This window comes from Somniosus microcephalus, unplaced genomic scaffold, assembly GCF_052327205.1.
Source record: "Somniosus microcephalus isolate GS21.2 unplaced genomic scaffold, FLI_Smic_1.0 unresolved_chr4, whole genome shotgun sequence".
In the NCBI taxonomy this organism is placed as follows: Eukaryota; Metazoa; Chordata; class Chondrichthyes; order Squaliformes; family Somniosidae; genus Somniosus; species Somniosus microcephalus.
Genome location: NW_028225182.1, coordinates 49,077,056 through 49,100,714, shown reverse-complemented (window position 1 = coordinate 49,100,714; position 23,659 = coordinate 49,077,056). Strand labels below are relative to the sequence as shown.

General features: G+C 50.2%; 1 protein-coding gene across 1 annotated transcript in view; it reads right to left on the bottom strand.

Annotated features, from left to right (window-relative positions):
• The window catches only part of tnfsf12 (TNF superfamily member 12), a 78,980-nt gene that overhangs the window by 20,672 nt on the left and 34,649 nt on the right, over positions 1–23,659 (bottom strand). Inside the window, exon 2 of the mRNA XM_085977142.1 lies at positions 5,544–5,667. Coding sequence (XP_085833268.1) covers positions 5,544–5,667 — 124 coding nt within the window. The remainder of the gene's footprint in view (positions 1–5,543; positions 5,668–23,659) is intronic.

Here is a 23,659-nt window from a genome sequence, read left to right as displayed (position 1 = left end):
TGGAATAACCTTCCATAATCTTTCTTATTTATGACCGTCAATGCCGATCCAGTGTCCAATTCCAGTTTTACTTGGACTCCTTCTATCTGAAGAGTGACCCAAATTGTCTGGAGGTCTGCACCCTTACCCACGTTGAGTACCCTTAAGCTAGCCAGTTCAATACTGCTTAAGCCAGCCAGTTCAGTACTGCTAGCGTCTGAATCGGACTCCTGTTCGGCCACCTTGTGTACTTTTGCGTATTTTCCTTGCGGTGACTTCTTGTTGCTGGTCTTCTTCCCTGACCTGCATACTCTAGCTATGTGTCCAAGCCTACCACAAGTTCTACATTCTTGGTTTTTAAACCAACACTGGTTCTGATCATGCGTTGTCTTTCCACAACGATAACATTTGCCAGAACTCACTCCCAATTTGTGTGCACTGAGCTCCGGTGACCGTAGCTGCATTACTGCCGTGCCTCTCGCTGCGGCTTCGTGTGCTGCTGCCATAGTGACCGCCTTCTCAAGCGTCAGCTCATTCTCCTCGAGCAGTCGCTTTTGTGTATCCTGTTCAAATAAACCACACACAAATTTGTCTCGTAGTGCATCTGTCAGTCCCGTTCCAAACTGGCAATATTTCGCTAATTTACGCAATTCCAGCAAATATTCAGCATTGCTTTCATGCTGTAGCTGCCTTCTGTCGTAAAATTTAAATCGTTCCGCTAGCATCAGCGGCGTGGGGTTTAGATGATCTTTCAGGACAGTAACAATCTCATCGAACGTCTTATCCGCCGGTTCATCTGGTGATAACAGGTGTTTCAATTGCCTGTATGTCTTCGCACCCATTAAATTTAATAATGTTAGAGCTTTATCTTGGTCACGAATTTTATTGGCCTTACAATAATTTTTTACTCTTTCAACATATATGGCCCAATCTTCGAGGTCACTATCAAAGGTGCTAATATTCCCGTGTTTAGGCATTGTAGATTTGCAATTTCTCAGATTTTCTTTTCTTTACTTGTTATCAAAGATGGCGGCTTCCCGCTCTTGCCGTCGTCCTCCGCCCACAAAATGGCGGTTTTCCCGCGCTTGGCGGTCTTCACCCGTCCCCCAACGCCGTCTCCCTTCAGCCCCCGAGTGCGGCCCTTATCTTCGCCGCGATCGCCCGAGTGCGGCCCTTATCAGCAGATGCGATCGCTGGATCGCGAAGTGGCTCCCAACCGAAGCGGCTCTCGGCCCTTATCTTCTGTGCGATCGATAGCCCGCACTGTGCACCGCGGCTCTCGCACCTTGAGCTTCTGCAGCCGCCGCGCCTTTCAGTCCGAGTGCGGCCCTTATCTTTGGTCCCGATCGCTGGCCCGCGCTGCGCCTCGCACTTGAAGGCGGCCCGGCCTTATCTCCGATCGCGATCGATGGCCCTTATCTGCTCCGACTTCCCCAGCCCTGTCTTTGCAGCCAACGCTGCACGGCTTACCCCACCACCTAGGTTGAACAAGGAAACTGCAGAAAGACTTCTGTCAGTCGCTGGAAGCTGTCAGGACGGCTGCTGCACTCCAGTGCTCAGTCGCTGATGGAGGCTTCAGAGTCCTATCGCTTCTAGTGGGGTGGTGAGGTTTGAAACCTCTCTTCAACTGCCGCAGGGTAAGAACCTGACTCGTCGCCAGTGTTAAGTATGTGTATTGTATTGAACAATTAACACAAAGACTTAAACGTATAACTCAAACAGGTCTTTACTGGTTGGAGGTAGGGACTACACGTAGGTCTTTACTTCATGCCCACAGGCGGGAACTGAGGGGAGATCAGTACCCACAGTACTATTTATACCCCTATGGCCAGGAGTGGTACTGCGTATCACTACGCCCTACAAGTAGTGCAGTCCTGTCCATAGGTTCAAAGTAGCACACATATTACATACACAACAATAATGACCAGATAATCTGTTTTAGTGTTGTTGATTGAAAGATAAATATTGGCCCCAGGACACTGGGGAGAACTCCCCCTGCTCTTCTTCAAAATAGTGGCTGTGGGATCTTTTACGTCCACCTGAGAGAGCAGATGGGGCCTCGGTTTAACGTCTCATCCGAAAGACGGCTCCTCCGACAGTGCGGCGCTCCCTCGGTACTGCCCCTCCGACAGTGCGGCACTCCCTCAGTACTGCCCCTCCGACAGTGCGGCGCTCCCTCAGTACTGCCCCTCTGACAGTGCGGCGCTCCCTCCGTACTGCCCCTCCGACAGTGCGGCGCTCCCTCAGTACTGCCCCTCCGACAGTGCGGCGCTCCCTCAGTACTGCCCCTCCGACAGTGCGGCGCTCCCTCAGTACTGCACTGGGAGTGTCGGCCTGGATTTTGCGCTCAAGTCTCTGGAGCGGGGCCATGACCTTCTCACTTGGAGGCGAGAGGAGCTCCCCACTGAGCCACATATTGGCTGTGATCCTTTCACCCTCCCGTAGTCGAATAGCCCGCTGAACCCCTTGCCTGGGCTCACACACACAGACTGACCACTGGGCGGAGGTGGTGGAGATCGTCCAGTGCCTGAGGAGCTCAGCTGCGATGTCGGCCCTTCAGGAAAAGGACGGGAGGGGATTAGACAACGAGAGTTTGCAACCCACAGTAAACTTGGTGCAGCCTCTTAAAACAATCCCAGTTAAACCAATTATCCAAGCGTGAAGTGATGCATTTTAGAGGGGAGGATGAGGCGAGGCAATATAAACTAAATGCTGATAGGGTGAGATGAAGGAAGGATAGGAGGAGGCTCGTGTGGAGCATAAACACTGGCACGGACCAGTTGGGCCGAATGGCCTGTTTCTGGCCTGTACATTCTACAGGAAACTTTGGTTTATCCGGAGGTTAACTGTCCGGAGTGCTCGATCCACCGGCAAAAATCAGGAGCCGTTTCGTTAGGTTTTTTTTTCTTTTCGTTGCTTTTTTTTCACCAGTCAGGCTCTGCAAGGTCTCGCTGAAGCTGTTGCTAAGCTACAGAGACGCTTGCAAGGTACGGCCGACTGTTTAGAAGCTGTTGCTAAGCAACAGGGTTTGTTGCCAGATACGGAGATCAGTATGTTTCAACATTAGCGCTGGTTTGTCCGGCAGTTTTGATGGGACGGCAACAGCTCGGTCCCGTCGGTGCCGGATATCACAAAGTTTCCTGTATGTAATTCTATGTAAATGGTACAATTTTGAAGGGATGCAGGAACAGAGAAACCTGGGGGTGTAGGTACACAAACCTTTGAAGGTGGCAGGACAAGTTGAGAAGGCTGCTAAAGCATACGGGACCCTTAAGTGTCTCCCCTCCTGACTCCCACAAGCCTTTCCACCATCTACAAGGCACAAGTCAGGAGTGTGATGGAATACTCTCCACTTGCCTGGATGAGTGCAGCTCCAACAACACTCAAGAAGCTCAACACCATCCAGGACAAAGCAGCCCCGCTTGATCGGCACCCCATCCACCACCTTAAACATTCACTCCCTCCACCACCGGCGTACCGTGGCTGCAGTGTGGACCATCGACAAGATGCACTGCAGCAACTCGCCAAGGCTTCTTCAACAGCACCTCCCGAACCCGCGACCTCTTCCACCTAGAAGGACAAGGGCAGCAGGCGCACGGGAACACCACCACCTCCAAGTTCCCCTCCAAGTCACACACCATCCTGACTTGGAAATATATCGGCTGATCCTTCATCGTCGCTGGGTCAAAATCCTGGAACTCCCTCCCTAACAGCGCTGTGGGAGCACCTTCGCCACACGGACTGCAGTGGTTCAAGAAGGCGGCCCACCACCACCTTCTCGAGGGCAATCGGGGACGGGCAAAAAATGCCGGCCTTGCCAGCGACGCCCACATCCCGTAAATGAATAAAAAAATAAAAATAAAAGTGCAAAAGGCAGGAAGTTATGATGAACCTTTAGAAAACACTGGTTAGGCCTCAGCTGGAGTATTGTGTTCAGTTCTGGGCTCCGCACTACAGGAAGGGTGTCAAGGCCTTGGAGAGGGTGCGGAGGAGATTTACCGGAATGGTACCTATACTCATTGGAGTTTAGAAGAATGAGAGGTGATCTTATTGAAACATATAAGATTCTGAGGGGGATTGACAGGGTGGATGCTGGGAGGATGTTTCCCCGAGTGGGGGAATCTAGAACTAGGGGGCACAGTTTCAGGATTAGGGGGCCCCCATTTAAAACTGAGATGAGGAGGAATTTCTTCTCTCGGAGGGTCGTGAATCTTCGGAATTCTCTACCCCAGAGAGCTGTGGAGGCGGAGTCAGTGAATATATTTAAGGCACAGGTAGACAGATTTTTGAGTTGCAGTCAAGGGTTATGGGGCAGGAAAGTGGACTTGAGGCCAAGATCAGATCAGCCATGATTTTATTGAATGGTGGAGCAGGCTCGAGGGGCCGAATTGCCGACTCCTGCTCCTATTTCCATATGTACCAAGGATGAGGGACTTCAGTGATGTGGCGAGACTGGAGAAGCTGGGGTTGTTCTCCTTAGAGCAGAGAAGGTTAAGGGGAGATTGACCAGAATGGTACCAGGGATGAGGGACTTCAGTTACGTGGAGAGACTGGAGAAGCTGGGATTGTTCTCCTTAGAGCAGAGAAGGTTAAGGGGAGATTGACCAGAATGGTACCGGGGATGAGGGACTTTGGTTATGTGGAGAGACTGGAGAAGCTGGGGTTGTTCTCCTTAGAGCAGAGAAGGTTAAGGGGAGATTGACCAGAATGGTACCGGGGATGAGGGACTTCAGTTACGTGGAGAGACTGGAGAAGCTGGGATTGTTCTCCTTAGAGCAGAGAAGGTTAAGGGGAGATTGACCAGAATGGTACCGGGGATGAGGGACTTCAGTTACGTGGAGAGACTGGAGAAGCTGGGATTGTTCTCCTTAGAGCAGAGAAGGTTAAGGGGAGATTGACCAGAATGGTACCGGGGATGAGGGACTTCAGTTATGTGGAGAGACTGGAGAAGCTGGGGTTCGTTTTCCTTAGAGTAGAGAAGGTTAAGGGGAGATTTACCAGAATGGTACCGGGGATGAGGGACTTTGGTTATGTGGAGAGACTGGAGAAGCTGGGGTTTGTTTTCCTTAGAGTAGAGAAGGTTAAGGGGAGATTTAATAGAGGTGTTCAAAATTATGAAGGGTTTTGACAGAGTAAATAAGGAGAAACTGTTTCCATTGGCAGGAGGGTCGGTAACTAGAGGACACAGATTTGAGATAATTGGCAAAAGAACCAGAGGGGAGATGAGGAAACATTCTTTACGCATCGAGTTGTTGTGATCTGGAACGCGCTGCCTGAAAGGAGCAGATTCAACAGTAACTTTCAAAAGGGAATTGGATACAGAATAGAATAGAATCATAGAAACTCACAGCACAGAAGGTGGCCATTCGGCCCGTCATGTTTGTGCCGGCTCATTGGAAGAGCTCTCCAGAGATCCTTGAAAAGGAAAAATCTGCAGAGCTACGGAGAAAGAGCGGTGGGGGGGGTGGGACTAATCGGAGAGCTCTTTCAAAGAGCCGGCACAGCCATGACAGGCCGAACGGCCTCCTTTCCGTGCTGCTTTCTCAAGAAAGGCGTCTCCTTACCTCTTCTCCGCTCCCTCCTTTTGCTCTCCAGCAGCCCCTGCAGGAAACCTGGCCTCGCTCCCGGGCTCCCCGTGTCCTGCGGCGGGTCGGGGCGGAGTTTCTCCAGCAGCATTGGCTTATCCTCCTGCCAGGGAGCAGACCAGACGCACGGTGAGCACCGGACGCGACCCAGCCCGCCTGCAACCCGACTCCAATCGCGGGGCCCTCCCCCGCTGCCCCACCTGTCCCCCACCCCCCACCAGTCCCGCGTGGCCAGGCAGGGGCAGCTCCAAGGCTGGCCAGCAAAACTCCAATCGAACCGACTGCTGAACACGCGCACAACCAGAGGGGCCTCATCCTGATCAATGAGAGGGGATCTCATTGAGACGTATAAAATCCTAACAGGACTAGGCAGACTAGATGCAGGAAGGATGTTCCCGATGGCAGGGGAGTTCAGAACCAGGGGTCACAGTCTAAGGATAAGGGGTAAGACATTTAGGACTGAGATGAGGAGGAATTTCTTCACCCAGAGAGTGGTGAACTTGTGGAATTCTCTACCACACAAGGCAGTGGAGGCCAATTCATTAAATATATTCAAGAAGGAATTAGATATATTTCTTAAGGCTAAAGGGATCAAGGGATATGGGGAGAAGGCAGGAACAGGGTACTGAATTTGGATGATCAGCCATGATCTCATTAAATGGCGGAACAGGCTCGAGGGGCCGAATGGCCTACTCCTGCTCCTATCTTCTATGTAAAGCCATCATCTGTCTCCAATGTTATCTCAGCAACCTTTTATTTCTTATCTTTGCTCTTCCTGAACATAAGATGATCAGGAGTCGGCCATTCAGCCCCTCGAGCCTGCACCGCCATTCAATAAGATCATGGCTGATCATCGACCTCAACTCCACTTTCCCACCCGATCCCCATATCCCTTGATTCCCCTAGAGTCCAAAAATCTATCGATCTTAGCCTTGAATATACTCAACGACTATGGCGCTAAGCTCACGGCCTACAGAGCAGCAGTGATGCCCGCCCTGCTGTATGCCTCAGAGACATGGACCATGTACAGCAGGCACCTCAAAGCACTGGAGAGGTACCACCAACGCTGCCTCCGCAAGATCCTGCAAATCCATTGGCAGGATAGGCGCACCAACATCAGTGTTCTCGTTCAGGCCAACATCCCCAGCGTCGAAGCTTTGACCATGCTCAATCAGCTCCGATGGACGGGTCACATCGTCCGCATGCCCAATACGAGACTCCCAAAAAAAGCGCTCTACTCAGTGTTCCGACATGGCAAGAGAGCCCCAGGTGGGCAGAGGAAATGCTTCAAGGACACCCTCAAAGCCTCCTTGAAAAAGTGCAACATCCCCACCGACAACTGGGAATCCCTGGCCCAAGACCGCACAAAGTGAAGGAGAAGCATCTGGGAAGGCGCCGAACACCTCGAGTCTCTCCGCCGGGAGCAAGCGGAAGCCAAGCACAAACAGCGGAAGGAGCGCACGTCAACCCAAGCACCCCACCCACCCGCCCCTTCAACCACCGTCTGCCCCACCTGTGACAGAGACTGTAGGTCCCGCATTGGACTCATCAGTCACCTGAGAACTCATTTTTAATGTGGGAGCAAGTCATCCTCGGTTCCGAGGGACTGCCTAAGAAGAAGACTCAACGACGGAGCCGCCACAGCCCTCCGGGGTAGAGAATTCCAAAGATTCACAACCCTCTGAGTGAAGAAATTTCTCCTCGTCTCAGTCCTAAATGGCCGACCCCTTATTCTGAGACTGTGACCCCTGGTTCTAGATTCCCCAGCCAGGGGAAACATCCTCTGATGCTGAGGACGTCGTGAATATCACATTTAGCGAGTTGGTCACACTGCAGGTAAAGGGTGTACAGGCAGGAAGGGAATGGGTGACCAGCAGGCAGAGTAAGAGGCGCAGGCAGGTAGTGCAGGAATCCCCTGTGGCCATCCCCCTCTCCAACAGATATACCACTTTGAATACTGTTGGGGGGGATGACTTCCTGGCACCATGGGTGGCTCTGCTGCACAGGCTGGGAGGAAAAAGAGTGGAAGAGCTGCAGTGATAGGGGACTCAATTGTAAGGGGAATAGATAGGCGTTTTTGCGGCCGCAATCGAGACTCCAGGATGGTGTGTTGCCTCCCTGGTGCAAGGGTCAAGGACGTCTCGGAGCGGCTGCAGAACATTTTGGAGGGGGAGGGCGAACAGCCAGTTGTCGTGGTGCACATAGGCACCAACGATATAGGTAAAAAACGGGATGAGGTCCTAAAAGCAGAATATAGGGAGTTAGGAGGTAAATTAAAAAATAGGACCTCAAAGGTAGTAATCTCAGGTTTGCTACCAGTGCCACGTGCTAGTCAGAGTAGAAATAGGAGGATATTTCAAATGAATACGTGACTAGAGGAATGGTGCAAGGAGGAGGGATTCAAATTCCTTGGACATTGGAACCGGTTCTGGGAGAGGTGGGACCATTACAAACGGGACGGTTTGCACCTGGGCAGGGCCGGGACCGATGTCCTAGGGGGAGTGTTTGCTAGTGCTGTTCGGGGGGGTTTAAACTAAAATGGCAGGGGGTTGGGAACCTGAGCAGGGAGAGAGAGGAAAGGAAAACAGGGATAAAAGCAAAAGATAGGAAGGAGAAAAACAAAAGTGGCAGTCAGAGAAATCAACGGTTTAAATCAAACGTGGCCACAGTAAATAATAATTCGAATAGGTCTAAGAGCGTTAAAAAAACAAGCCTGAAGGCTTTGTGTCTTAATGTGAGGAGCACTTGTAATAAGGTGGATGAATTGGCTGCGCAAATAGAGGTAAACGAATATGATTTGGTTGGGATTACGGAAACGTGGCTCAAGGATGGCCAAGACTGGGAACTCAACATCCAGGGGTATTCGATATTCAGGAAAGATAGGCAAAAAGGAAAGGGAGGTGGGGTAGCATTGCTGGTTAAAGAAGGGATTAATACAATTGTAATGAAGGATATTAGCTCTGATGATGTGGAATCTGTATGGGTAGAATTGAGAAATACTAAGGGGAAAAAAACATTAGTGGGAGTGGTATATAGACCTCCAAACAGTAAGGCGGAGGTTGGGGATGGCATTAAAAGGGAAATTAAAGAAGCGTGCAATAAGGGCACAGCAGTCATCATGGGTGACTTTAATCTACATATAGATTGGGCCAACCAAATTAGTAACAATACTGTGGAGGAGGAATTCCTGGAGTGTTTACGGGATGGTTTCCTGGACCAATATGTTGAGGGACCAACCAGAGATCAGGCCATCTTAGACTGGGTATTATGTAATGAGAAAGGATTAATTAGCAATCTTGTTGTACAAGGCCCCTTGGGTCGGAGCGATCATAATATGATCGAATTCTTCATTAAGATGGAGAATGAAGTAGTTGACTCGGAGACTAGGGTCCTCAATTTAAATAAAGGAAACTACGATGGTCTGAGGAGCGAGTTGGGTAGGATTGATTGGGGAATGGCACTCAAAGGGTTGACAGTGGATAGGCAATGGCAAACATTCAAAGACCGAATGAATGAACTACAGAATTTGTTCATCCCAGTTTGGCATAAAAATAAAACAAAAAAGGTGACCCAACCGTGGCTAACAAGGGAAATTAGGGATAGCATAAGGTCCAAGGAGAGGGCATATAAATTGGTCAGAAAAAGCAATAATCCTGAGGATTGGGAGCAGTTTAGGATTCAACAAAGGAGGACAAAGGGATTAATTAAGAAAGGGAAAATAGAATATGAGAGTAAGCTTGCAGGGAACATAAAAACTGACTGTAAAAGCTTTTATAGATATGTGAAGAGAAAAAGATTGGTGAAGTCAAGCGTAGGTCCCTTGCAGTCAGAATCGGGGGAATTTATAATGGGGAACAAAGAAATGGCAGACCAACTAAATACATATTTTGGTTCTGTCTTCACAAAGGAGGACATAAATAACCTCCCAGAGATGCCGGGGAACATAGGGTCTGATGAAAGGGTGGAACTGAAAGAAATCAGTATTTGTAGGGAAATGGTGTTAGGAAAATTGATGGGACTGAAGGCCGATAAATCCCCAGGGCCTGATAATCTACATCCCAGGGTACTTAAGGAAGTGGCCCTAGAAATAGTAGATGCATTGCTGGTCATCTTCCAGAACTCGATAGACTCTGGAACGGTACCCATGGATTGGCGGGTAGCTAATGTTACCCCACTATTCAAAAAAGGTGGTAGAGAAAAGGCGAGGAATTACAGACCGGTAAGCCTGACATCGGTAGTGGGGAAAATGCTAGAGTCCATTATAAAAGATGTAATAGCAGGGCACTTGGAAAGCAGTGACTGGATCGGACAAAGTCAACATGGATTTACAAAAGGTAAATCATGCTTGACTAATCTACTGGAATTTTTTGAGGATGTAACTGGTAAAATAGATAAGGGAGAACCAGTGGATGTGGTGTATTTGGACTTTCAGAAGGCTTTCGATAAGGTCCCGCATAAGAGATTAGCGTGCAAAATTAAGGCACATGGGATTGGGGGCAAGGTATTGACTTGGATAGAGAACTGGTTGGCGGACAGAAAGCAAAGAGTTGGAATAAACGGGTCATTTTCCGAGTGGCAGACAGTGACTAGTGGGGTACCGCAAGGATCGGTCCTAGGACCCCAGCTGTTCACAATATATATTAATGATCTGGACGAGGGAATTGGATGTAATATCTCCAAATTTTCAGACGACACAAAGCTGGGTGGGAGGATATGCTGTGAGGAGGATGTCGTGAAACTCCAGTATGATTTGGACAGGTTGGGTGATTGGGCAGAAACATGGCAAATGCACTATAATGTGGATAAATGTGAGGTTATCCACTTTGGTGGCAAAAACAGGAAGGCAGATTATTATTTGAATGGCAATAGATTGGGAGAAGGGGAAGTGCAAAGAGACCTGGGTGTTCTTGTGCACCAGTCGCTGAAGGTAAGCATGCAGGTGCAGCAGGCGGTTAAGAAGGCAAATGGTGTGTTGGCCTTCGTAGCAAGAGGGTTCAAGTACAAGAACAAGGATGTCTTGCTGCAGTTGTACAGGGCCTTGGTGAGACCACACCTTGAGTATTGTGTGCAGTTTTGGTCGCCTTACCTGAGGAAGGACGTTCTTGCCATGGAAGGAGTGCAGCGAAGATTCACCAGGCTGATACCTGGGATGGCAGGAATGACGTATGTGGAGAGATTGTGTCGATTGGGCTTATACTCACTGGAGTTTAGAAGATTGAGAGGGGATCGCATCGAAACGTATAAAATTCTGTCAGGCCTGGACAGACTAGATGCAGGAAAGATGTTTCTGATGGCTGGGGAGTCCAGAACCCGGGGTCATAGTCTAAAGATAAGGGGTAAGCCATTTAGGACTGAAATGAGGAGGAATTTCTTCACCCAGAGAGTGGTGAACCTGTGGAATTCTCTGCCACAGAGGGCGGTGGAGGCCAGTTCATTAAATATATTCAAGTAAGAGTTGGATATATTTCTTAAGGCTAAAGGGATCAAGGGATATGGGGAGAAGGCAGGGACAGGGTACTGAATTTGGATGATCAGCCATGATCTCATTGAATGGCGGAACAGGCTCGAAGGGCCGAATGGCCGACTCCTGCTCCTATCTTCTATGTTTCTATGTTTCTCCCTGCATCTACCCTGTCAAGCCCTGCAAGAATGTTGTGTGTTTCAATGAGATCACCTCTCATTCTGCTAAACTCTAGAGAATATAGGCCTGGTCTACTCAATCTCTCCTCATAGGACAATCTCCCCCAGACACCAGATGCGTTTGGTAGTAGCATCATGCTGGAGGTGGCGGAAATGGCGGAGAGTGATCTGTTGAATGTGGAGGCTGGTGGGGTGAAAGGTGAGGACAAGGGGAAGCCTATTGTGGTTCTGGGAGGGAGGGGAAGGGGTGAGAGCCAATGTGCCAATGAGATCACCTCCCATTCTTCTAAACATCAGAGAATGTAGGCCTGATCTAGGCAATATCACTGCAATCAAAAGACAAGATCTGCAAGGATATACGGTATTACTAGCTGGTGCGTTGGGCACTGACTCCCTGCACGCCTTCAAGAGCCAGCTGGGCCGGTTCCTTCCTGGTGCAGAGATCACATCACATAAAAGGCAAGAAATAACAACAGAAAATGCTGGAAAAACTCAGCAGGCCAGGGCAGCATTGGTGGAGGGAGAAACAGAGTCAATGTTTCAGGTCGATGACCTTTCGTCAGAACTGGAAAAAAAGCAGGAAATGGAAAGCAAGTTTAGGGGCTGGGAAAAGGGGGAGGGGATGAAAGAACAAAAGGGAAGGTCAGTGCTAGGATAGAAAGCAGGAGAGATTGAGAGACATTAAGAGATATTCAAGGTGAGAGGAGGTGGTAATGGGACAGGTTAAGGAACAAAGGATGGCTCTAGGTGGGGTGTGAGTTGCGCTGGCAGAACGAAGGACAGCTGAGGGAGGGAAGAAGAAAAAAAGAAGAAAATATATATACAGGAAACTTTCGATTTACCAGCATCTAAATAACCGGAAATCTCGGTTAACCGGCAAAATTCAGGAGTGGGTTCAGGTAACTTTTATTACTTGCCTTCCTCCATTTGTTGCTGTGCAAGGGTGTGGCTGCAGCTGTTGCTAAGCTACAGAGACGCTTGGAACATGTGGCCATTGTTCTGAACCTGTTGCTAAGCAACCGTATCTTTCACTGTAGCGCTCGGTTATCCGGAATTTTTGATGAACCGGCACCACGTCGGTCCCGTCGGTGCCGGATAAAAAAGAGTTTCCTGTATGTGATAGGGGCCGAGGTTATGATCTGAAATTGTTGAACTCGATGTTGAGTCCAGAGGGCTGTAGAGTGCCTAATCGAAAAATTAGGCACTTTATATCTTTCGATTACCACCTTCTCCCGCCTTGAATATCTCTTAATGTCTCTCAATCTCTCTTAATCTCTCCTGCTTTCTATCCTAGCACTGACCTTCCCTTTTGTTCTTTCATCCCCGCCCCCTTTTCCCAGCCCCTAAACTTGCTTTCCATTTCCTGCTTTTTTCTCAGTTCTGACGAAGGGTCTTCGACCTGAAACGTGACTAATCTACTGGAATTTCTTGAGGATGTAACTGGTAGAATAGATAAGGGAGAACCAGTGGATGTGGTGTATTTGGACTTTCAGAAGGCTTTCGATAAGGTCCCGCATAAGAGATTAGCGTGCAAAATTAAGGCACATGGGATTGGGGGGCAAGGTATTGACTTGGATAGAGAACTGGTTGGCGGACAGAAAGCAAAGAGTTGGAATAAACGGGTCTTTTTCCGAGTGGCAGGCAGTGACTAGTGGGGTACCGCAAGGATCGGTCCTAGGACCCCAGCTGTTCACAATATATATTAATGATCTGGACGAGGGAATTGGATGTAATATCTCCAAATTTGCAGATGACACAAAGCTGGGTGGGAGGGTAAGCTGTGAGGAGGATGTCGTGAAACTCCAGTACGATTTGGACAGGCTGGGTGATTGGGCAGAAACATGGCAAATGCACTATAATGTGGATAAATGTGAGGTTATCCACTTTGGTGGCAAAAACAGGAAGGCAGATTATTATTTGAATGGCAATAGATTGGGAGAAGGGGAAGTGCAAGGAGACCTGGGTGTTCTTGTGTTTCTATGTTAACTCTGTTTCTCTCTTCACCGATGCTGCCCTGGCCTGCTGGGTTTTTCCTGCATTTTCTGTTGTTATTTTGGATTTCCAGCATCCGCAGTATTTTGCTAACATAAAAGGCAGGAGTCTTTATGGACAACACTGGGTCTGTGTGGTCTCCTGGACTGAGGGGAAAGTCAGAGAGGAATTTCCCAGATTACAGGTAACAGAGAGGGTTGATTAGGGCAATGCAGTTAAAAACGTAAGAATATAAGAATTAGGAGCAGGAGTCGGCCATTCGGCCCCTCGAGCCTGCTCCGCCATTCAATAAGATCATGGCTGATCTTCGACCTCAACTTCACTTTCCCGCCTGATCCCCATATCCCTCGATTCCCCTAGAGTCCAAAAATCTATCGATCTCAGCCTTGAATATACGCAAAGACTCAGCATTCACAGCCCTCGGGGGCAGAGAATTCCAAAGATTCACAACCCTCTGAGTGAAGAAATTCCTCCTCATCTCAGTCTTAAATGGCCGACCCCTTATCCTGAAACTGTGCCCCCTAGTTCGAGACACTCCAGCCAGGGGAAACAACCTCTCAGCATTTACTCTGTTGACATGGTGTACATGGATTTCCAAAAGGCATTCGACAAAGTGCCACATAATAGGCTTGCCAGCAAAGTTGAAGCCCATGGAATAAAAGGGACAGTGGCAGCATGGATATGAAATTGGCTAAGTGACAGGAAACAGAGAGTAGCGGTGAATGGTTGTTTTTCGGACTGGAGGAAGGTATACAGTGGTGTTCCCCAGGGGTCGGTTCCGGGACCACTGCTTTTCTTGATATATATTAATGACGTGGGTGTACAGGGCACAATTTCAAAATTTTGTAGCTGACACAAAACTTTGAAGTGTAGTGAACAGTGAGGAGGAGAGTGATAGACTTGAAGAGGACATGGACAGGCTGGTGGAATGGGCGGACACGTGGCAGATGAAATTTAACGCAGAAAAGTGTGAAGTGATACATTTTGGTAGAAAGAATGAGGAGAGGCAATATAAACTAAAGGGTACAATTCTAAAGGGGGTGCATGGACAGAGAGACCTGGGGGTATATGTGCACAAATCGTTGAAGGTGGCAGGGCAGGTTGAGAAAGTGGTTAAAAAGGCTTACGGGATCCTGGGCTTCATAAATAGAGGCAGAGAGTACAAGAGCAAGGAAGTTATGATGAACCTTTATAAAACACTGGTGCGACCGCAACTGGAGTATTGTGTCCAATTCTGGGCACCGCACTTTAGGAAGGATGTGAAGGCCTTGGAGAGGGTGCAGAAAAGATTTACGAGAATGGTTCCAGGGATGAGGGACTTCAGTTACGTGGATAGACTGGAGAAGCTGGGGTTGTTCTCCTTGGAGCAGAGAAGTTTGAGAGGAGATTTGATAGAGGTGTTCAAAATCACGAGGGGTCTAGACAGAGTAGATAGAGAGAAACTGTTCCCATTGGTGGAAGGGTCGAGAACCAGAGGACACAGATTTAAGGTGATTGGCAGAAGGTCCAGAGGCGACATGAGGAAAAACTTTTTTACGCAGCGAGTGGTTCGGATCTGGGATGCGCTGCCTGAGAGGGCGGTGGAGGCAGATTCAATCACGGCTTTCAAAAGGGAATTGGATAAGTACCTGAAGGAAAAAAATTTGCAGGGCTACGGGGAAAGGGGGGGGGAGTGGGACTAGGTGAAGGGCTCTTGCAGAGAGCCGGCACGGGCTCGACGGGCCGAATGGCCTCCTTCAGTGCTGTAACCATTCTATGGTTCTACTTTTTCCTCTCACTGGCCCTGGGATTTCTATTCTCCAAGTTCCCGTCGAAGTCACACACCAACCTGACTTGGAGATATATCGGCCGTTCCTTCTTCGCCTCTGGGTCAACATCCTGGAACTCCCTCCCTAACAGCACTGTGGGAGCACCTTCACCACACGGACTGCAGCGGTTCAAGAAGGCGGCTCACCACCACCTTCTCAAGGGCAATTAGGGATGGGCAATAAATGCTGGCCTTGCCAGCGATGCCCACACCCTGTGAATGAATATATTACAAGGAGCAATGCCACAGGAGATCTACTAATATATATACATCTTAAAAATAATCTTTCATCTGTTGCATATCTGTCACACACGAGGTATCACACTCAAGAATCACACTTTGTTATAGATGCAGAGCAATCTTAAGAGAAAATGGATAGAAAGTTGGTCAATGATCTGCAGCCTGAAATTTACAACTGTCAGCTGCTCACCTCAGCCATTTGCAAATAGCTCCAAAGACGGGGATTCGCATATAAGCTTTGGCCTCAAAGGGCCGAGCTAACTGAGCAGCTAAACACAACTGTGCTCCAGAGCGCCTATTACGCTTGAGCAATGCCACAGGGAGATGCACTAAAGGCATCTGAAGGGTGTGTTGCCTAGCTTGCATTCTTTGCAAGGTGTCGGCCGTGGCTCAGTGATATCATGTTCGTTGTCTGGGTCAAAAGGTTGCGGGTTCAAGTCCCACTCCAGAGACTTGAGCCCATCATCGAGGCCTGATACTCCCAGTGCATTACTGAGGGAGCGCCGAACTGTCGGAGGGGCATTACTGAGGGAGCGCCGCACTGTCGGAGGGGCATTACTGAGGGAGAGCGCCGCACTGTCGGAGGGGCAGTACTGAGGGAGTGCCGCACTGTCGGAGGGGCAGTACCTGAGGGAGAGCCGCACTGTCGGAGGGGCAGTACTGGAGGGAGAGCCGCACTGTCGGAGGGGCAGTACTGAGGGAGCGCCGCACTGTCGGAGGGGCAGTACTGAGGGAGCGCCGCACTGTCGGAGGAGCAGTGCTGAGGGAGCGCCGCACTGTCGGAGGGGCAGTGCTGAGGGAGCTGCTGCACTGTCGGAGGGGCAGTACTGAGGGAAAGCTGCACTGTCGGAGGGGCAGTACTGGAGGGAGGGCCGCACTGTCAGAGTTGCTGTCTTTCAGATGAGACGTTAAACCAAGGCCCTGTCTGCTCTCTTGGGTGGAGGAGTAAAAGATCCCACGACCACTATTTCGAAGAAGAGCAGGGGGAGTTCTCACAAGTGTCCTTGGGGCCAATATTTATCCCTCAACCAACATCACTAAAAACAGATGATCTGGTCATTATCACATTGCTGGTTGGGGGAGCTTGCTGTGCGCAAATTGGCTGCCGCATTTCCTACATGGATTAGTTCCAATTTTGGAGCTATTCTGTGTGGTGGGCACTCCTCTGTGAGAGAGAGAGAGAACTTGCATTTCTATAGCGCCTTTCACAACCTCAGGACGGACATCCCAAAGTGCATTACAACCAATGAAGTACTTAGTTAAAGTATTGACATTTTCAATTGACCCCCCCCAGTCTCAGTTGCTTTTTGGGGGAGAGAGTTCCAGATTTCCACCACCCTTTGTGTGAAGAAGTGTTTTCTGACATCACACCCTGAACGGCCTGGCTCTAATTATAATTTTGTTTTGTGCCTTTATTCCTTTTTTTCCTCTCTCTCCCACGTGGCAGCTGTCTCTCACTTCTGCCAGCGTATTTCACACTTCATCTAGAACCATCCTTTGTCTCTTTACCTGCCCTATTACCATCTCTCCCTCTCGCCTTGAATATCTCTTAATGTCTCTTCACCTCTCACTGACCTTCCCTTTTGTTCTTCATCCCCTCCCCCATTTCCCAGCCCCCAAACTGGCCTTTTTAATCTGTTTCATTTCCTGCTTTTTTCTCGTTCTGACGAAGGGTTTCGACCTGAAACGTTGCCTGGCCTGCTGAGTTTTTTCCAGCATTTTCTGTTGTTATTTCTAATTATAGGTGCTGCCCCTTTGTTCTGGACTCCGCCCCACCAGAGGAAATAGTTTCTCTCTCTCCACCCGATCAACTCCTTTAAATCATCTTAAACAGCTCGATTAGATCACCCCTTAACCTTCTAAACTCGAGGGAATACAAGCCCAGTCTGTGCAAATCAGGAGCAATGCCACGGAACACCCACTAGCTGGAAAAGGTCGTCACAAGAACATAAGAAACAGGAGCAGAAGTCGGCCATTCGGCCCCTCGAGCCTGCTCCGCCATTCAATAAGATCATGGCTGATCATCGACCTCAAACTCCACTTTCCCGCCCGATCCCCATATCCCTCGATTCCCCTCGAGTCCAAAAATCTATCGGTCTCAGCCTTGAATATACTCAACGACTGAGCCTCCACAGCCCTTGGGGTAGAGAACTCCAAAGATTCACCGCCCCTCTGAGTGAAGAAATTTCTCCTCACCTCAGTCCTGAATGGCCGACCCCTTATTTAACCTCGGCCCCTGTCATATTTATATATTTTTTATCCACACCTTTGGTTTGTGCCGTTTTCTTTTTTCTCTCTCCCACGTGGCAGCTGTCTTTCATTCTGCCAGCGCATTTCACACCTAATCTAGAGCCATCCTGTTTCTTAATCTGTCCCATTACCATCTCGTCTCACCTTGAATATCTCTTAATGTCTCTTTACTTCTCACAGATCTTCCCTTTTGTTCTTTCATCCCCTCCCCCATTTTCCAGCCCGCAACTTGCTTTTTAATCTGTTTCATTTCCTGCTTTTTTCTCAGTTCTGACGAAGGGTTTCGACCTGCAACGTTAACTCTGTTTCTCTCTCCATGGATGTTGCCTGGCCTGCTGAGTTTTTCCAGCTTATTTAAGTTGCCATGTCAACAAACCCCACTCAATGTCACCGCCGACAGTCACGGTGCGATAGCAGATTCCGGCCACTCGGTGGCGGCGCGCAGCGCGCCTCTGACGCATCTCTTCCCAATCCCGTCGGCCATCTTGCGCGGCGCACCAATGAAAGCGCGGCATGTAATGACGCCACCGCTCCCGGCCGGAATGGAGACGGCCTCAGTCTGGGATCTCTCTCTCGCGGGAACGCCCGAGAGGCAGAGGGTGTTTGGTGATGCCCGCTTCTGGTTGGCACTCCGCCCTTCACTGTCCGGACTGGCAATAGCCCTGGCCAGAAGTCCACCAGCATCTTCCAAAATCACTTGCTTGTTGGTTGATGTCAGCACCACCAAGTTTCCCACGATATTTTGCGCAAAAGATAAACAAGCGAAACACAAAAAAAAAACATTCCAGTTGAACCTCGCACGCAATAACATTTCAACTGGCAGCCCTTTTTTTTAGGATTCTCTACAAAAACAAATTCATGGATTTCCCCAATACAAGTCCTTACTCGAATCATGGAGGAGTCAGTCTGTGGTATTCCTTCTCTCAACTGGCCCGCACGTTGAACCTGCATCCCTTTATTGACAGCCTGCAGCTTACCTCGCTCTTCTTCCCCCATAATCCCGGGCCACGGGAGCAGTTTCCACTTTAGCAGATTTGCCCCACCTTCCCCGCCCCTCCCCCACAAACCTCTACTGTGACCAGTTATACCTCCTCTGGAACCAGGTTTTGTCTCATTATCACCCGCTTCTGCTCTCGCGCCGTCATCTCTTTAGCAACACCACCACAACAACTTTTATTTACACAGCACCCTTTAATATAGTAAAAACCTCCCCAGGAGTGTCATAGTTCAAAAAATTTGACACCGAGCCACATAAGGAGAAATTAGGGCAGGTGACCAAAGGCTTGGTCAAAGAGGTAGGTTTTAAGGAGCGTCTTAAAGGAGGAAAGAGGTAGAGAGGCGGAGAGGCAGAGAGGTTTAGGGAGGGAATTCCAGAGCTTAGAGGGCCCAGGCAACAGAAGGCACGGCCACTGATGGTCGAGCGATTATAATCAGGGATGCTCAAGAGGGCAGAATTAGAGGAACACAGATATCTCTGAGGGTTGTGGGGCTGGAGGAGGTTACAGAGATAGGGAGGGGGGGGGTGAGGCCATGGAGGGATTTGAAAACAAGGATGAGAATTTTGAAATCGAGGCGCTGCTTAACCGGGAGCCAATGTAGGTCAGTGAGCACAGGGGGTGATGGGTCAACGGGACTTGGTGCGGGTTAGGACACGGGCAGCCGAGTTTTGGATGACCTCAAGTTTACGTAGGGTGGAATGTGGGAGGACAGCCAGGAGTGTGTTGGAATAGTCAAGTCTAGAGGTAACAAAGGCATGGATGAGGGTTTCTGCAGCAGATGAGCTGAGGCAAGGGCGGAGACGGGCAATGTTACGGAGGTGGAAATAGGCGGTCTTTGTTATGCTGCAGATATGTGCTCGGAAGCTCATTTCAGGGTCAAATATGGCCCCAAGGTGTATAATCATCTCCTGCCCTCTACCTGATCACAGACCTTTTGTTCTTTCCCTGCACCCCTTCCCTAGCTCTACACTGTCCCATCAAATATTCCCAGGGCAGGTACAGCACGGGTTAGATACAGAGTAAAGCTCCCTCTACACTGTCCAATCAAACACTCTCAGGGCAGGTACAGCACGGATTAGATACAGAGTAAAGCTCCCTCTACACTGTCCCATCAAACACTCCCAGGGCAGGTACAGCACGGGTTAGATACAGAGTAAAGCTCCCTCTACACTGTCCCATCAAACACTCCCAGGGCAGGTACAGCATGGGTTAGATACAGAGTAAAGCTCCCTCTACACTGTCCCATCAAACACTCCCAGGGCAGGTACAGCATGGGTTAGATACAGAGTAAAGCTCCCTCTACACTGACCCATCAAACATTCCCAGGGCAGGTACAGCACGGGTTAGATACAGAGTAAAGCTCCCTCTACACCGTCCCATCAAACACTCCCAGGACAGGTACAGCACAGGTTAGATACAGAGTAAAGCTCCCTCTACACTGTCCCATCAAACACTCCCAGGGCAGGTACAACACGGGGTTAGATACAGAGTAAAGCTCCCTCTACACTGTCCCATCAAACACTCTCAGGGCAGGTACAGCATGGGTTAGATACAGGGTAAAGCTCTCTCTACACTGTCCCATCAAACACTTCCAGGGCAGGTACAGCACGGGTTAGCTACAGGGTAAAGCTCCCACTACAGTGTCCCATCAAACACTCCCAGGGCCGGTACAGCACGGGTTAGATACAGAGTAAAGCTCCCTCTACACTGTCCCATCAAACACTCCCAGGGCAGGTACAGCATGGGTTAGATACAGAGTAAAGCTCCCTCTACACTGTCCCAACAAACACTCCCAGGGCAGGTACAGCACGAGTTAGATACAGAGTAAAGCTTACTCTACACTGTCCCATCAAACACTCCCAGGGCAGGTACAGCACGGGTTAGATACGGAGTAAAGCTCCCTCTACACTGTCCCCATCAAACACTCCCAGGGCAGGTACAGCACGGGTTAGATACAGAGTAAAGCTCCCTCTACACTGTCCCATCAAACACTCCCAGGGCAGGTACAGCACGGATTAGATACAGAGTAAAGCTCCCTCTACACTGTCCCATCAAACACTCCCAGGACAGGTACAGCACGGGTTAGATACAGAGTAAAGCACCCTCTACACTGTCCCATCAAACACTCCCAGGACAGGTACAGCACAGGTTAGATACAGAGTAAAGCTCCCTCTACACTGTCCCATCAAACACTCCCAGGACAGGTACAGCACGGGTTAGATAGAGTAAAGCTCCCTCTACACTGTCCCATCAAACACTCCCAGGGCAGGTACAGCACGGGTTAGATACAGAGTAAAGCTCCCTCTACACTGCCTCAACAATGTGCTTCAACCCCAATCTAAGAGTGGTGAGATTTTCCAGACAGAAAAGTTTAGGATGGTACCAGATGGCATTAGTAGCTATGGGACCGCACAATACCGAGGGGTGTGGGCAGAAGAGTTTGGGTGAATGAACCCACGACCAGTATTCTCGATTAGTAAACCGTTGTCCCTAGGGATATTGGGGGTCACATTTAATGTCGAATCATTGGAAATATCTCCAGCGTACACTTACAAAGTGAGAATTAACATAATGAAACAGTCACATAGGAGCAGGTCAGAAATTGGGAGAATCTAGAAGAGTCCAGTGCTAGGGAGCATAGTCTCATGGTAAGAGGTCGGCCATTTAGGACTGAGATGAGGAGAAATTTCTTCACTCAGAGGGTGGTGAATCTTTGGAATTCTCTGCCCCAGAGGGCTGTGGAGGCTCAGTCATTGAGTATATTCAAGGCCGAGATCGATAGATTTTTAGACTCTAGGGGAATCGAGGGATATGGGGATCAGGCGGGAAAGTGGAGTTGAGGTCGATGATCAGCCATGATCTTATTGAACGGCGGAGCAGGCTCGAGGGGCCGTATGGCCAACTCCTGCTCCTAATTCTTATGTTGTTAAAAGTTTGGGGATAATCGAGGTTGGTTTTGTGGAGGCTTCTGAAGGTGGCGAGAGATGTGGCAAGATTTATTAAAAGTTACTTCTTGGGATGTGGGCGTCGCTGGCAAGGCCAGCATTTATTGCCCATCCCTAGTTGCCCTTGAGAAGGTGGTGGTGAGCCGCCTTCTTGAAATGCTGCAGTCCGTGTGGTGATGGTACTCCCCCACTGTTGTTAGGGAGGGAGTTCCAGGATCTTGTCCCAGCGACGATGAAGGAACGGCCGATTTATGCCCAAGTCAGGATGGGGCGTGTGGCTTGGAGGGGAACTTGGAGGCGGCGGTGCTCCCCATGTGCCTCCTGCCCTTGTCCTTCTAGGTGGTGGAGGTCGCGGGTTTGGGAGGTGCTGCCGAAGAAGGGCAGGCTGAGGGAGAGATCTCCGGAGAGCACCACCACGATAGTTGAAGGCTCGGCCACCAAAGGTGGGACGTAGGCAGGAGGTGCACGGGCAGATCGGACTCGGCAGAGCGGAGGTTGTGAGGTCACAGGTGGGACAAGCACGTGGTGAGATCAGTAAATGGGGAAGGATGTTAAAATCAACGCACTGGGAACCAGCCAGGGAAGGGTTGATGGGTGCTTGGAACTTGGGGTACACAATAGGATGATGTTGGAGTTTGTACCTGGGTTGGAGTTTGTGTAGGGTACAGCCTACGATGCCAGTGAGGAGGCCATGTGGAAGGTCATGCCTGGAGATGCCAAAGCGATTTTAACTGTGGTGACGAGGCAGGTGGACACAGATGGCCTACTGAGAGAAAATGAACTTGAGCTCATCCAAAACTCGCCTGCCCCGTGTCCTAACTCGCACCGAGTCCCGTTCACCCCATCACCCCCTGAGCTCGCTGACCGACGCCCTTGCCCCCCCCTCCCTATCTCTAACCTCCTCAACCCTCCGAGATCTCTGCGCTCCTCCAATTCTGGCCTCTTGAGCATCCCCCGAAATTCATCACTCCACCACTGGCGGCCGTGCCTTCAGCCGCCTGGGCCCCAAGCTCCGGAATCCCGTCTCCCGCCTCTCCCTCCTCCTGTAAGAAGCTCCTTAAAACCGACCTCTTTCCCTGTCCCAATGCCTCCTTATGTGGCTCGGTGTCAATTTTTTTTGTTCGATGACGCTCCTGTGATGCGCCCTGGGACGTTTTACTCCGTTAAAACTGGCGCTGTATAAATGCAAGTTGTTGTCTTGCCTTCGGCGTGTCAAAGGGAAGAGCTGGGAGGAGGGTTGCAGGAACACGGGAGGAAAAAGAAAAGACAGACTCCCATTTTTCCAGCGCCTTTCACCACCTCAGGATGTCCCAAAGTGCCTTACACCCAACGAAGTACTTTTTTTTGAATGCAGTCACTGTTGTAATGTAGGAAACGCGGCAGCCAATTTGCGCACAGCAAGCTCCACAAACAGCAATGTCATAATGACCAGGTAATCTGTTTTAGTGATATTGGTTAAGGGATAAATATTGGCCGGGACACCCTGCTCTTCTTCGAATTAGTGCCGTGGGATCTTTTACGTCTACCTGAGAGAGCAGACGGGGCCTCGGTTTAACGTCTCATCCGAAAGCCGGCACATCTGACAGTGCAGCACTCCCTCAGTGCTGCCCCTCCGACAGTGTGGCGCCCCTTCAGTACTGATTCTCCGACAGTGTGGCGCTCCCTCGGTACTGCCCCTCCGACAGTGCGGCGCTCCCTCAGCAACGCCCCTCCGACAGTGCGGCGCTCCCTCAGTACTGCCCCTCCGACAGTGCGGCACTCCCTCAGTACTGACCCTCTAACAGTGTGGAGTTCCCTCAGTAGTGCCCCTCCGACAGTGCGGCGCTCCCTCAGTACCGCCCCTCCGACAGTGCGGCGCTCCCTCAGTACTGCCCCGCCGACAGTGCGGCGCTCCCTCAGTACTGCCCCTCCGACTGTGCGGCGCTCCCTCAGTACTGCCCCTCCGACAGTGCGGCGCACCCTCAGTACTGTCCCTCCGACAGTGCGGCGCTCCCTTAGTACTGCCCCTCCGTCAGTGCGGCGCTCCCTCAGTACTGCCCCTCTAACAGTGCGGCGCTCCCTCAGTACTGCCCCTCCGACAGTGCGCCGCTCCCTCACCTCAGTACTGCCCCTCCGACAGTGCTGCGCTCCCTCAGCACTACCCCTCCGACAGTGCTGCGCTCCCTCAGTACTGCCCCTCCGACAGTGCGGCGCTCCCTCAGCACTGCCCCTCCGACAGTGCGG